Here is a 14,704-nt window from a genome sequence, read left to right as displayed (position 1 = left end):
CTCCGAGTATATTGTCTTCGTAACAAGAAGATGGTAACGGTTCTGTAGCTGGATAAGTCGCGGTCCTCTGGGGAGACTGTAACCCCTGTGTGTCTGCCCTGAGGCTGGCACAATACAATTCATAAGATAACAAGATGGAGACTATGACCTATTTGGGACATTTGCGATCACCAAGTCCGGTAACCTGGATTGTTCACATACAGTTGCGAGGTTTGGTCAACATAAGGTCATATCTCCACTGGAGTCTGCTGTTTAGCATTCTCATTGCCAAAGAGGCTCACTGCCAAATTATAGGCGGGGCGTCATTGCCTACCTGTAGTTGTGCACGTTTCAGGTGATTAATGGAGTTGGAGCACCGGTGTATTATACCTGGATTTTTAGGCGATACTGCTCAAAAGTAAGATGACATCAAAATAAATGCCAGTAACTTCTCCTGAGGCTATATAGCGACCAACGACGAACAGCTGAGCAACATAAGGAGCAAGGGGATCAACAATTTTTATATATTCAGAGACGCTTCATAACAGCCCAGCAATAACGATGTCCATATTATGCAATATTCTTCATACGCCCATGATTTATATCGATTACAAAAAGGGAACAAAGAAAAAGGGAAAAGGAAATACTCAAGGATCGCAATGCAGATTTCTTGCAATCACTTTCCCTGTGCAAATTGCTTGAACCTATCATTCGGTTCCCGAAATCTATACGACTCGCCTCGGACGACTCGATCAATCTCCTCGCGGACAAACGGATATATGTCTCTCCAAGCATTGCGCCCCATCCAGCAGTCCAAATGCCCATAACCAGGGACAACTCTTCGGCGATACTGGATGTCTCCTCCAGGAAGACCGGCAGACATGCCAAACGTATCAATCAAGCGCTCATATGTCGTCTCTGTAGCTCTTGGAGAGAGAACCGCGCTGTCTCCGCCAACAAAGAATAAGAATGGGAGACCGCGTAGGCGCTCGACATTTTCTGGTGTCGTGAGCTCTGTATACTCGGGCTCATTGGTGCTGACTTCTCCACGGCTTCCCATTCGTTTCAGGAGACTGGTCAAATGCATGCTGCATCCGCCGAAAAAGCGATCAATGTTTCGATGAGTCGCCTCGTTGAGGTTGTTGTGGCTCCAACAACGGCCATACACTAATGTTGCGCGATGACAAGCGGCGTTTTTGCACATTTCTTCTTTCCTTTCGGGATGGAGTCGCAGCAGCTGGTTCAGAAGTTTCTGGGACCAGGGGTCTTGAAAGGATGACCCTATTTCGAACCAGTCTCCAAAGATGGACTTGTATACCTTATCCAAGGCCAGTGGCGACGTGGCCTTGATCATGTTCAGAGTGGCCCATATAGGGTTCATAAAGACTTGACTGCAAGTGATTCCGGAAACCCACTCAGATGGGATAGTACCGTCAAGGAGGCCGCAAGAAAACGCGACTGATCCCATACAGTGAGCAATGGTATAGACTTTGCCAGTTCCATAGGCCCTTCGGATATGCTCGTAGCAGGCCTTGATATCGAGCCTCGAGTCGTATGTCGTCCAGGGCTGTCTATGCATTGCTTCCAGTTGGCATATACGGTGAACCGTTACCCAAACACGGTAACCGGCCCTGACAAAGTAATTAACAGCATTGAACGGAATGGTGGGCAATGCAAATATTTGATGATCAACAGATGCGCCTGGAATCATGAAGAGATTCTCAATCTTTACAGGCACGCCATCTGAGTCGGTGGCAATGGAATTCGGATCTGGCTCCCACAGGTGTAGCTTCGTTTCGACGCCGTCTTCAGAGACCACTCTAAATGTTTGAGTGGGAGGTGTATGGTTCTCGTATAACACAGCTCCCTCATCCGTATACTCAAGGGGAGCCAGTGGCGTCAATAGGTGTGATATGGATTTGGATGCGAAAAAGGTCAAGAAGTTCGTCATATTTTTCGCTTTGCTCAGGGCATCTTTGCCCGAAGCAGAGAGCGTCATCATCTCGGAGACGAAATCTTTTGGGCGCAAACGCAAGATGCCACTCGCAACGAGTTTCTCACCGGCTAAATTAGGAGTCCCTCGGTACATGAGAAGATGGTCTCCATCCAAGGCGCCTCGATTACAATTTGCGATCTTTGTTGCTCCACGGGCGACTCTTTCTGTTATTGTAACGTACAAGGTCGTCTTGGAACGCCACATCTGAAGGGGGCTTAAAGAAACAGAGGCATCAACCAGCTTATAGCCACTGAAACGAAATCGTCTGCCGTTGGCGCCAACCATGTCGCCTTCATATATCAATCTGCTGGTCCCTGTGACTTCTCGATCTTTCTTGAACAACCACAAATCACCTTGGGGGATCATGAACGGAGAACCTTGGATAGTTGGGCAAACAAACGTGCCCGTAAACATGCCGCTAGGCCGGGCTTCATCTCTCATGTCATGGCCCTCAAAGATAGTTGCGCTGAGCAACAGTCTGCCAATCTCGCCTCTGCCCTTTCCTGCTCGATATGCCGATTCATACGCCGCCTTCTTATCAACTGCCACATCCAGCTGGGTTCTGTGTATGTATCCAGACATGAGTTCTGAAAATTCAATGGTCTTTGATCTAGACATTTTGACTCTGCCTGATGTCTCTCTAGGAACTTTGCCATTGAGATTCGTTAAAGGATTCCGATCCCTTGGCTGATGCGCCGGCTTCCCAAAGAGATCCAAGATGCCATTCTTTTCCTCGCTAATAACAAGACCATTGTCTCTCGCATACGCCTCGATATTGCGTTCAGCGAGAGCAGCAATGGTAGCAAACGGATTCACACCAATAGAACCAGGAATGAGGGCACCATCAGTCACGATGAGGCCGGCATGAGTCTCTGCGGTATCATTGCCGATGAAGACTTGACCAAGGTGATTTGTCGCCCCGTTTGCTCCAGTGTTGTCCCGAGACATTGGTGCTCCCCTTAAACAAAACACAGATCAGTATCGTGCCATCAAGTTGGATTATTCTCAAGCCCAGGTCTTTTGTCTCTTACCCAAGAGGATGCGCTGTAATCAGTTGTTCGCCCATATAGTTGTAAAAAGGAGTCAGCGACAATGTGCCGCCAACAGAAGCCGTGGCCTTTTCCAAAAGATCGTTGAGTTTCTTTACTCGGTCGCTTTTTCCAACTCCTTGGAACTCTAAGAGCGGCCTGTCGTCCTTGAGACGTAAAGTTGCTTGGTTGCCTGTTCATTTGGGCTTTGGTCAGCAACACAGCCTATGTAACCGTACAGGATTACTTCTGGCGCGATAAACAACAGGCATCAAGCGTACCATCATGCGACATGATCAAAAAGACTTGAGTGTTTCCTAGAGGGCCGTTTTCTGAGTTCGAGCCAAATAGGGTCTTTTTGCAATGGCCCATGAACGCCCCAATTTGCTGAAGAAGCGACATCTCAAAGGCTCGGCTTCCAGGCATCATGTCGAGTATAAAGGGCAACATCTCCTTGAAAGCTTGCGGCATGGCGCCATCTTGAATAACGTAGCCATTAAGTGGATTGTCATGGCCTTTTCTGTTGTCAATAGCGCTGGTAATGGTTGGACCGACGGGATTCGAAGGGTCTTGGTCTGGGTTTCCAAGAGCGTTTACTTCCACATCGCAGTTGTGGCTGTACACGCCTCGAGTCAATTGGACATCACGATGACGGTATCAGAAGCATTTGATATCGAAGCTTACCCAAACGCCAAAACGTCGCCATTACCGCTCATTGCACGACCAACCCAGTCGCTCATATTCAAGCCCATGTGCTTGCTCCGAAGCAGGATTTCTGTTGTGCCGATGGACCCAGCACCGAGGAAGACGACCTTTTTTGCATGCACCCACATCAAATCGCCATAAATATTGCCTGCCGCGAAACGACCCCGGCCTTTGCCGTGGCAGGCAAAGTGGATCAAGTAGCCGCCGCGATCATCCTGAACCTTTTCAATATACCGCACTTCGCATTTGCAAAACATCTCTGCGCCCCAGTTCCAGGCATCGGCGATGTATGTGACCAACATAGAGGTTTTTGAACCATCGTTGACACCAGTCGTTTCTTGTCCAGCGAGTGTTGTCGCCGACATGTTGACGCCGCAACTGTTGGGGCCGTTTCGGAAGCGGGTTGTCAGGGGAACCCTGCGGAATCTGTCTTGCAGTCCAAGGGCCTTTGCTTGTTCGTTGAATACCTGCATCTTCTTAAGACTTGGCCAGTTTTCGGGATATGGCTCTGGCTCAAGCACGTCTCTAACCTTTTGGTAATCTGGACGTGAGGAATCATTAGCCAAAACGAGATTCAGCTGCGAGGAGGGCCAATATGCCTTACATTTATCTAGGCCTGCCGGGTTATCTCGAATCTCTGGTGGCCAATGGCCCATCTTGAGGATATCGTCTTCTGTCTCGAGGAATACATTCGAGTTGACCAGGCTTCCGCCGCCCAAGCCTGAGAGAGCAATGCAGAGTAAGTAAGGAGGTGACTGAGGGCAGCCGCATTATGGCTATATATGAACTTCTGGACATCAGACACTTACCATTTCCAGCAATAACATTCAGGTCGTGGCCAAAGACGAGATGGAACATGCCCGTAGGATTTCCTATGTTAACGCCAACGCCACCAAAGGAGCCTGGAATTAAATCTCCAGTGACGCGGTACTGTTTCATCGTATCAATCGTCCCTGTAGGATACTCTCCTGGCCATCTCTCTTCCCCTCTCTCTAACAAGCAGACAGATTGGCCAGCTCGAGCCATGCGCGACGCAGCTATGGAGCCTCCATAACCAGAACCGATGACAACGCAATCGTACGAATCTCGTATATGTTCTATGGGCTTGGAAATCCGCGGGAAGGGAATTTTGTCATCGTGATCAAAGATGGGGTGGTCTTCATGATGGGCGAAATCGTCAAGGATATCGCCATCTGCCGATGAGGAAGAGGCAGTTGCCGGTGGTGTGGGATACATCTGCTTTATGGTTGAAACTCCTGGTTAATCGTCAAATAGGCAGAGCATATTAAACATAGTATATCGGTATAAGCTGGCCGAAAGAGCCTCAAGGGCATTTTCAGATGCCTTCTGATGCTTAATCGTATAAGCCTGCCGAGGCGCAATTAGGTATTTGGAGCCATGGTTAAGCGTGCGCATATCGACACACTGCGCAGAACGTATTGGCCGCCCTCCTCCGACCACAGCAGTCCCATCGCAGACTGCAGATGCGTCGACATCTCCGGACCACTAGTTGCATCATAGTGTTCATAGTGGATTCTAGGACAATAGAAAAGCCTCGTTGTTGGTGGGAGGTCTGTGTTGTTGGTCTGCTCTACAATCCCCACCTGAGATTGAAGAATCAGGAAACAGTGTGTTCCCACAGTGCACGTTGGCGAACACACGCAATGATCTTTGCAGGTCGCAGAAGAGCCTGGCTTGGAGTCTATCTTGCATTTGTTTGTCAGTTCCAGCTGGGCCTGCAAATGTACTCTTAGAGCTATTTGGGGCGGCAGCGCTTATTAAGGGGGAAGTTATGCAGTACCTCAGCCTTATTATCCGTCACCCAAGCTGTAGCTTGATAAGGTGCTGTAATTAGTGCGCATGTAAAAAGATTTAATGATGATATACAGTTAAAGGTAGTAGCAGTAGCATCTCACAGCTTTCTTGTTAAAAGATACTGGTTTTAGGCTCTCGTGAGATCATTCTCGATTATGGTAACTTGTCTGATACACGATAATCAGATCCCATTTAAACCACGGCCCTGCTTACCTCTACATAGGTATAAGATCTTCTTGACTAGTTCTAATTCATAGTGCAGAAGACGTTTATAAATCACTGAGCAAATTGAATGCGACTGAAATTGACATGTAGTTAAGATTGGGTTTCCAGACTACATATACATGGAGTCGCTGTTGCCTAGGGGCCCCTTGTTGGAGTCGGCATTATCCCAATTCGTAGACCGCCGAGATGACCATTCATTTACAGCGAGACTACACATCTCTCTACTCATTTTGCCATTGCAACTCGCGTTAGAACAAACTCAAAATGGTGTTTCTTTTAGATATCCCACGCGAACTATCTCTTCAGATAGTCAGGCTTCTTGACCTCGGCGACAAAGTCAACCTAAGTGCAATATTCAAACGATACAGAGCCCAATTATTCCCGGATATTTTCAACACCATACGATTCACCCCAAACGAGACATCAGCGACATCTGCACTGATTGCCGTGCAGGCTTACGGGCAGTACGTAAAAACAGTTGAGTTCACATGTCAATGCGAGCTGGGGGATTCACCAACGGGCCCGTCCCTATCTCTAGCAGCTTGCAAAGTCTTGCAAGGCTACCTTACGCCAAACCTACAAACAATCAGACTCAAGTTTGATTTTGGCCTTGATAGCGTACGGGACGAGGTTTCCGTCAACTTTGGGGATGTAGAAGATGCAAACGTCATTGGTGCAAAAGAACTGCAACATAAATGGCGGGCGCTTATGAAGGAAACCTGGGAGGCCCTTGCGATTAATACGTCCGTGAGGGAGCTTATCCTTGACGAGCTTCCCCCAAAGTGGACATCTGCGTACTATACTGATCCGTTTCGCCAACTTCTTGGCCAGCTTGAATCGGCAACATTCAACTTCTTCGGCTTTGAAGATTATGACGGATGCCGGACTAGTACGGCGCTCGGTTGTAACAACTTTCTCCGCAACTTGGATGCTCTGTTTTTCCGCTACATGACGGGACTAAAACATTTAAATATCCGGGCTTTTGATCTTCTAGGCCTCGACAATGATTTGCCAGATATCCCGCTTGCGTTAAAGCCTGAAGATCTTCCACTATTACAATCTCTGAAGCTAGAAGACTACGTCATCTCTCCAGAGTTGGTCTCATTCATAAGAGGCCATACCCAGATCCTTGCGTCTCTCAACATTAATGAATGCTCTAGCATGATAGACACCCCATCCTACGTCGAGAGTCTATCCTGGGCTGAGTTCTTTGATCAGGTATACGAAGCGAAGCCAAGACTTACCGAATTAGTCGCGGGAGGTAGTAAAGCATCTTTCCTGCAAGAAAACCAATTGGATGAGTGGTTAGGCGACGACATTGAGAATATGCTCCAGAGGATGAAAACAGACCCGACGTTTATTTTGTTTAGGTACATATTTGTGGACGGCGATTGCGGTACGCCATTTGTGTATGAGGGTCTGAATGTGGAACGATATTACGATGGTAGTGACCAGAGAGCATACGATCGTCTAATGGGACTAGTTGAGGAAAATAGGGCGTGCCTCGGCAGAGTTTAAGTCAAGAGGTATCTAGTACAGTACGAAGCTGAGCATTCATGTGAAGGAACATGCAAAGCAGTCCGTGATTGTTCGCAGATTGCCTCGATCGCTAGATGGTCCATGCTAGACAACAATACAACTACATTACATGTGTCCGCCCAATGGAGATTCGACCTTTAGATTGCGGGTCTATTGTCAGTTCTTCAAACAGTGCAAATCTTTGGGGCTATGCTATTCTCTCAGCTGCTGTTGGTTCTGCTGAATGGTGACGCCGCGGTGGCTATTCCTCGATTTGCTACAGTAGATACGTGTACGCACCAAACACATAATTCGACGCCAGCTTTGCCAGCCTCACAGTTCTAGTCCTTTCTTGGCTGAAACGGCACCTTCAGCTCTGTGTCAACCCCGCGGAAAGATCTGCCGCTTCCCATTGGTCAAAGAAAACCTCAAGGACGCCGGCTTCATCAGAAACCTTATTTACAGTGAATGCAAGCCGCGTGATGTGTCCAGCAGCTCCAGCAGCAGGGCATGCAGGTGAGATCTGATGATGCTTGTTTTGTTACCTGCAGCATTTACATGTATATTTGCGCTTGTTCTTGGCTTGTGACCAGCTGAGCAGCCCCTTGGCTAGTACGGTTTCGAAGGCATGTAGGTAAGAACTATCAAAGTCTATGTTGAGACTTTATGCCCAGGAGTCTTATGGTTCATACATGTATGATACGTGAGAATCAGCTCAGCTCTGTTGATTATTCCAGCTTACAGCCCAGCGCTTTTCCCTCTACCGATGATGCGTAGGCTGGGGTGTTTGGAGATTTAGTACATCATCAACACGACTCACATGTGATGTCTGTATATAAAGTAGCTTCTTGAGATGGCACATCCCGGCCTCTTTACCTCATCTCGTACATGTAACGAATTTTTACGGTTCGGCTTAGATTGTAGTCCATATCTTGTCTGAGCATCATGTCCAGTTCCAAGACTGGCACATCGGAATCCTCACCGGCGGCTGAGCCAAGACCTCTCATCATCTTTGCCGATGGCAGTTGGTGTGGTCGAGAGGCCAATACTCGGTCCAACATCTATCTCTTAGCCAAGATGGTTGGTATTCAAATAGAGGACGTCAACGATACCGACATCCACCGCCTACTAGTAGGCAGAACGGCTTGGTACATCCACGGCGTTGGGCTAGGAAGCACGTTCCTTGAGTGCGTCGTAACAATTAATTCATGGCTTGATTGCTAATACAGTCCAGCTACGTTTTTAATGGAATAACAGCTCAAGATATTGCCGACCAATGTGTGAAAGCCTACAGATTCATCGTCGATCATTACAGCTACCCTGATCGCCAAATCTGGATGTTTGGCCTCTCTAGAGGCGCATACATGGTGCGATCCGTTGCCGGCATGATCAACAATTGCGGCATCGTCAAGCCCATACTGAAGTCAGACGGCACCATCGACTGCGCTGAGACGGATATTCTATGCCGTCAAGTCTACAAAACCTACCGTTCCAAAGACCCAATCAACAAACCGCACACGGACCAGTCTAGGCAATTCCGTCAACATGCAAGCTGGCCCTTGATTGGTGACGAAGGAGACGGAGAGCCTCAACTACTACCGCCCGTGAAGTTCTTGGGCCTTTTCGACACTGTAGGCAGCCTTGGGATTCCGGACTTTGTGGGTGGCGTCGGGCTAGACTGGCCTAGATTTCATGACCAGGAGGTTTCAACCGTCGTTGAGCTTGTATATCACGCCATGTCCTTGCATGATAATTTCTACATCTTTCCTCCTTGTCTTGCTACAAGGAATCGTCGTCACTCGGAGAGGCCAGATGACTTTGGAATTACCCAGAAATGGTTCCCAGGCGTGCATTATGACTTGGGTCGGCAACGCTTCAAGTTCTTACGTATGTTTGGTGGTGGGTGGTTAGAGCGATTGTTGGCCAGATGGAGCTGGGCGAGCAATGTAATCGAGCCAAATGAAGTGCTTTCCGATCTCGTGCTGAAGTGGATGCTCGAGGCTATCAAGGCAAACGATCCAAGTGGGCAGGTCATCTCAACTGAACGGATTGACGAGGAGATTGCGGCAGCGGACCAGAGAATGGTCGCTGATGACCGGCAGATCGGTGATGGGGATGTATACAAAAACATTGTCGCATATGCCCCTTTTGGCAGCGCGATTGTGGGCTTGTTGACGGGGCTTTTCGGCACAAGGTGGAAGACGGATCAGCTTTATCAGCTCTTCTTTGCGCTGCGGGATCGCCTGATTGCTGATCCAGATGCGCATGTGTACGGATACCTGGACACTGACGCTTCTATTGTAGGATCTGATAACCAGAGGATCGAAGAGTTGGCAGAGGTGACTCCGGCAAGATACCCGTCGCAGACCTACCAAGCTTGGAGATTAAAACGCAGATTATTAGGGCTTGAGGATGAGTAGATGCTGGCCATTGGCACCTGCTACAAGGACGAATGTTATATCATTAAGGTCTCAAAATAATATTTACATATTTAATGCGGTATGACGTTGCCAGATTTCTGCAGTCGTCGTAGCCGGAGATCTGTTCCCATGTTCATTAGCATCAGAAGCCCTTTATGTCAGTAAACAGAATATCAGAGCATGATTATAAGGGTGTCGATTGACATGGTCATGAAGCATATCAAGACTTCACTACATGTAAATCCAAATGGCCTCCTGAATTTCGAAACATTTTTTTTTTGTTCTTTATTTCGTTCTCCGCAAGAACCGATAGTTATTCTCGCTAAAATATACACAAGTATGTCTTCCTCGTCCCTTTTCTTTATTCTTCCCCCCTCTCGCGTCTACTTTCGCTCCGCCTCCAGCTCCCTCTCAGCCTGCTGGTAGTACTTTGCCGTGTCCACGCCGTGCTGGTTGTGGTTGACAAAGTTGAACCATGGCACCGTGCTGAAGAAGAGGGCCGAGTATCTGCTCTGGCGGGCGGCAACGCCCTGGAGGTGCGAGTTCAGCCTGCTCTCGCCGTAGAGGGGCTCGCCAGCCTTGACCTTGGCGACCATTTCCCGCATGTCCAGGTCGACTTCTCTTGCGTTTTCGGTGGCGCCGTAGAATCGAACTGTTTGCGTTATACTGTATCAGCTTCATTGGATTTCTTCAAGTTGTCCTTCATATACCAAATTGAGGGGTCGAAACGTACGGGCTGATCGCTGGTAAAAGTAGAGGAAACCGCCGGCCAAACCGATGAAGCCGGCCAGGCGCATGGCCTTGGCAAGACCGCCTCGGCCAACGTGTGACGGGGCGAGTCTCTCGAGGGCGTAGAGTCCGGCGGGAGCAAAAGCCGCGGCAGCAGCTCCAGCTACGTAGTCTGAGGTTCGCGCATATCCGACAACTCGCTTAAAGTGACTGTCCACGATACAGCATCAGCATTTGACCAATTCCACATCTATCGTGTGCCCGGCTTTTCAAAATTTCCGCAAATCATAAATCGAGAAGAGAAGAAAACGTACGGGTCGTTGTCGATGAGCTAAATCCCCCAAAAACGTCAGTCTACCGCATATCATCATGATGATTTTCTCCTCCACTGAGACGCCCCAATTGCGCCATATATACACGACAAAACATACCGGGTACTTGGTCTCGACGACCTTGCTCGTCCCAACGTAGGACTGCTTGGTCGTTGTTGAGGCCATCTTGTGAACTAGATTTGCGACCCCCGAAATGCGGCAGCAGCTCGAACTGGGTCGAGAGATCTGATGTCCCGGAGCTTGCAACTTGCGATTGCTAGTGCCTGAGGATGCAAGAGATCACGTGGAGACGACTCTGGCTGTCTACATCACGTGTATCAATTAAAGGCCTTGGTGGGGTGCTTCAAGCCAAGACGCGGTCCCCGCAATCGATAAGGTAGAGAGACGCGTCTAAGAGCAAGCAGTAAGTAGCTTCATGATGGTCAATTAGATGTTGCTTGTCATACACATATTCATAACGAATTCTCTTTGTTAAAAAATCAAATTGACATCATGTCATTATCACAACGTCTGCCAGCACATGGCGATGATTTAGACGATTATGGTCTAGACGACGACCTGGACAACCCTTTTGCATCTCCAACTCCCCCGCCAGAATCATCAAGCAAGAAGAGAAAAGAGCCACCCTCTGGGCTTGGCATCGAAGAGGAGGTTTCAGTGCAGAAGCGTGTGCGGGTTCCAAATGTGAAGCTTGACGAAGAGAGGTATCTATAATTTTCTCATATGAAAAGGAAATGGCAATTATGCTAATCATCAATTTGTAGACTATTAGGCCCAGCTGGAATCCCCAAGCTAAGAAAAAGAGCAGCAGGGCTCAAACTCAAAGGCAAAGGCCATGAAGTACGCAAAACCTTCCCAAGCGTCTCCAATTCTATCCTTTTACATCTCCACTGACTAGACTTCTCTATTCAGTTCTCAGACGCCTCTCGCCTCCTCTCCTTCTACCAGCTATGGCTCGACGACCTCTTCCCCAAAGCCCGCTTCCTCGACGCCCTCGCCATGGTCGAAAAGGCCGGCCACAAAAAGGCGCTCGTGACGGCACGAGACGGATGGATCAACGAAGGGCGGTCCAAGGCGAGCCACGATGATGACGACGAGCTGGGCATTGGAGCCGTCAATATCAATGATGACGATTTGTACGATGCTACGCCTCGAGGGGCGAGGAGATTTATGAATATGCTTCGCGATGATGCGCCAGCGGCAGCGCCGGCAGCGGCAGCGAAGGACGATGATATGCCTGATGACGATGATTTGGAAGCGCTCATGGCGGAGGCAGAGAGCATGGATAGTCGGAGGCTTCTTACCGCCATGACAAATACTACTGCTACTACCAGCAAGCAAAATACTACGACTACTACAGCCAGTACAATTGGCCCAGAAGACGACGACGACGACGACTATCTAAACGCCCTCATTGCAGAAGCAGAAGCACAAGATCGGCAACCTACAAAGAAAACGGGCGATGGCGCAGCTTCAGCAGACAAGGGACACGACTTTGCGGACGAAGAGGAGGCTATGCGGGAGATGGACGGTTTGTGGTGAAACTACTAAGAAGGATAATTGCAGGATTCATGTATTATGAAAGAGGGCATCAAAGGGCACATCTATTTAGCAGGCGTCTGGGATTTTTTTTTGCATCCATGTTCAAAATCAAGGTGCTCAAGGGAGAGAGAGATGGTACTACTAGTATAGAGGTATTACTTGTAGCAGGCGGGTTCATGAGCTTCTGTAAATAGAACACTATAAATACCATATTAAGAGACTACAGTCACAGTCAAGAGAATCAAAAGTGTATAAATCGGCAACGCTTGTTCAATTATAAATAGTGTACAGCCTATCATCAAGTGTAGCCAGGTCATAAATAGCTATTCTGTTTCTATCCTCTTTACCAAAGAGAAAAGGCCGTTCCCGCGTTGCGCCGTTTCCACACATTTCCTTAAACCACCCTTGGAATATATGCCGCCATCCCAAGCCACCCTAAGCCAGGGATTACTTTTTTTCCCCATGGGTCAAGATGAAACATAAAAAAAAAATTGATATTTTAAATACAGAAAAAGAAAAGGAGAAACACAAATCAAGGATTACCTCGACAGCCGTGACCGTTTAGAGCCACCGCCATAGTCAAGTCGAGAAGGTTTCGTTCGCTTAACACCCGCTACTTTAAGAACAATAGAATCTGGTAATGATGGTTTTTGTTGGTCTGCTGAGGCGCTTCTCTCGGGGACGAGAAGCGCGGCCTGCTTTTGCTGGATCTTCCTCTCCTCGACCCTCAGGGCCCACAGGAGTGTGAGAAGGACTTCCCTAGACGGCAACTTAACGCTGCGTAGAGATTGAGTCAGCTCGCAATGGGCGCCGCGCGTCGCACAAGACTCGTTGTCTGAGCTCCCGTCCCGATCGTCGCGTCCCTCAGACACCAACCGCAATGCCGCCATCGTCGCATCCAAGAGAGGACGCGCCAGACTGGGGCTGCTGGATAGGATAGTCCGAAGAGATTTGAGTCTCAGGGTCGTGGATCTCGAGGTCGAGCTCGTGGTCCGCAGCGGCATAGTTGCTCGCTGCCACAATGTCGGAGGCGACGTTGTTTGCGTCGTCGTTGAGGAAGTCGTTGATGTCGAAGAAGTCGTAGGGAGGTTGATCTTGGAAGCAGGCGGCAGAGTCACCAGCCAGATAATCGTCGTCAAGAGTTGAGGAGTTGGGAGAAGCGAGAAGCCCGCTTTCGAGGACATAGCGATCTGCATCAAGGGCCGCTGACATGCTGAAAGAAGAGCCGAGGCTGAAAGGACCATCATCCGAAGGTACAGAGCCCAGGCCAAGGCAGTGGGCGTCGGAGTCTGAGAGACCGGGAGCGACTGAGGCGTCTCCACCGATTGACACGGCAGGTCGCACAACATCTCTGCAGGACGTTGTGTCGAATCAGTGGAGAGGCTGACAGTCAGCTGTTGGCTGGTCTGCTCGATTTGGTCTTGAGTCTGTTCCTCCTTGGTCTCTTCCGAGGCGAATTCTTCATAGTCTTCGTTGGCGGAGTCGGGGATGGGGTTGAGTTCGGGAGAGAGAGAGGCGGGGTTCACGGTGGGGTTTGTCGCGGACCTCATCATCTGGTCCATCAAGGACTGCTTGGTAGAGTCGACCTTTTGGCCGTCTTGGGGGCCAAAGAGCTGTTGTGACAATGTGATGCTGTCTTGGAGGGAGTCTAGGGGGGAAGAAGAACGGGTGACGACGCCTGAGCTTCGTCGGAAGCGGTTGAGCTCCTCGACGAGGATCAGGTTGGTCTTTTGGGCGTTGATCAGGAGCGTCTCCAGCTCCTTGTTGCGCTTCTCGAGGGCCTCGACCTCGAGCCTCTTCCTCTCTCGTGATGACTGAGCAGCGCGGCGGTTCCGGAGAACACGCTCCACGCGACGCTGTTCCTTTTCATCTTCAGTCTTGGCTCGTTTTCTATAAAACAAAGATGGTTAGCATACAGGAAGCTCTTAAGAGTTGATGTTTGTCAACATACCTAGGAGGGAGGTTGGTCTTGGGCTCGGGGAGCACCTGGCCCCATGATTTCCTCTTCTTGACAGGCTTCTTTTCTGATGAAGAGGAATCTTCGGGGGCTGCGTCATCCAGGTCTCTGTCTTCGTCCATGTCCTCCTGCTCGGGAATCACCGACAGGCGCTCGAGCTTCTCGTCGGCGTATGACTGTGGCGTCATCATCTCCATGGGATCCATGGTGGTGGCTGAGGAAGGTGTTGAGACGGCGAAGAGGGAGGAGAAGTTGTCGCCGGGAGCTGACAGAAAGGACTCGGCGGGAGACGCCTCGAACTTGATGAGCGGAGACGACTGCTGGAACGCCATGTTTGGTGTATCTGAAGTTGAATCTCTGCTTGTTTCGTTTCTCTTATTGTTCACGCTGCGCAAGAGTTGATGTATGCAAAGTGACGTGAACAAACGTTAGCGGCTGTTTCTCTCTTAAAGGAAACG

The 14,704-nt window shown here is 49.3% G+C and overlaps 6 protein-coding genes across 6 annotated transcripts; 3 read left to right on the top strand and 3 right to left on the bottom strand.

The window, feature by feature from the left end:
* Positions 1-655: 655 nt before the first annotated feature.
* Positions 656-4,944, bottom strand: TGAM01_v202253 (cholesterol oxidase; the record flags this gene model as incomplete). Its single annotated transcript, XM_018807157.1, has 6 exons — positions 656-2,933; positions 3,007-3,196; positions 3,285-3,619; positions 3,688-4,249; positions 4,313-4,429; positions 4,518-4,944. 6 exons carry the CDS (start codon positions 4,942-4,944, stop codon positions 656-658), a joined length of 3,909 nt encoding a protein of 1,302 aa, XP_018659665.1.
* Positions 4,945-6,012: 1,068 nt separating this feature from the next.
* TGAM01_v202252 (hypothetical protein) lies at positions 6,013-7,266 on the top strand (the record flags this gene model as incomplete). The annotated part of the gene is made up of 2 exons (XM_024548956.1): positions 6,013-6,212; positions 6,339-7,266. 2 exons carry the CDS (start codon positions 6,013-6,015, stop codon positions 7,264-7,266), a joined length of 1,128 nt encoding a protein of 375 aa, XP_024406359.1.
* A 945-nt stretch (positions 7,267-8,211) lies between these two features.
* TGAM01_v202251 (hypothetical protein) lies at positions 8,212-9,686 on the top strand (the record flags this gene model as incomplete). The annotated part of the gene is made up of 2 exons (XM_018807159.1): positions 8,212-8,453; positions 8,501-9,686. 2 exons carry the CDS (start codon positions 8,212-8,214, stop codon positions 9,684-9,686), a joined length of 1,428 nt encoding a protein of 475 aa, XP_018659667.1.
* Positions 9,687-10,069: 383 nt separating this feature from the next.
* TGAM01_v202250 (NADH-ubiquinone oxidoreductase 21 kDa subunit) lies at positions 10,070-10,912 on the bottom strand (the record flags this gene model as incomplete). The annotated part of the gene is made up of 4 exons (XM_018807160.1): positions 10,070-10,338; positions 10,420-10,625; positions 10,730-10,746; positions 10,847-10,912. The coding sequence occupies 4 exons, from the start codon at positions 10,910-10,912 to the stop codon at positions 10,070-10,072; spliced, it is 558 nt and encodes a 185-aa protein (XP_018659668.1).
* Positions 10,913-11,239: 327 nt separating this feature from the next.
* Positions 11,240-12,289, top strand: TGAM01_v202248 (replication fork protection complex subunit Csm3/Swi3; the record flags this gene model as incomplete). The annotated part of the gene is made up of 3 exons (XM_018807161.1): positions 11,240-11,451; positions 11,512-11,587; positions 11,660-12,289. The coding sequence occupies 3 exons, from the start codon at positions 11,240-11,242 to the stop codon at positions 12,287-12,289; spliced, it is 918 nt and encodes a 305-aa protein (XP_018659669.1).
* Positions 12,290-13,153: 864 nt separating this feature from the next.
* TGAM01_v202249 (basic region leucine zipper) lies at positions 13,154-14,578 on the bottom strand (the record flags this gene model as incomplete). The annotated part of the gene is made up of 3 exons (XM_018807162.1): positions 13,154-13,578; positions 13,620-14,179; positions 14,241-14,578. 3 exons carry the CDS (start codon positions 14,576-14,578, stop codon positions 13,154-13,156), a joined length of 1,323 nt encoding a protein of 440 aa, XP_018659670.1.
* Between the last annotated feature and the right edge of the window lie 126 nt (positions 14,579-14,704).

This window comes from Trichoderma gamsii (genome assembly GCF_001481775.2).
Source record: "Trichoderma gamsii strain T6085 chromosome Unknown Scaffold_5.2, whole genome shotgun sequence".
Classification (NCBI taxonomy): Eukaryota; Fungi; Ascomycota; class Sordariomycetes; order Hypocreales; family Hypocreaceae; genus Trichoderma; species Trichoderma gamsii.
Note: the sequence above shows the minus strand (reverse complement) of the source record. Positions and strands in the feature narration are given on the sequence as shown.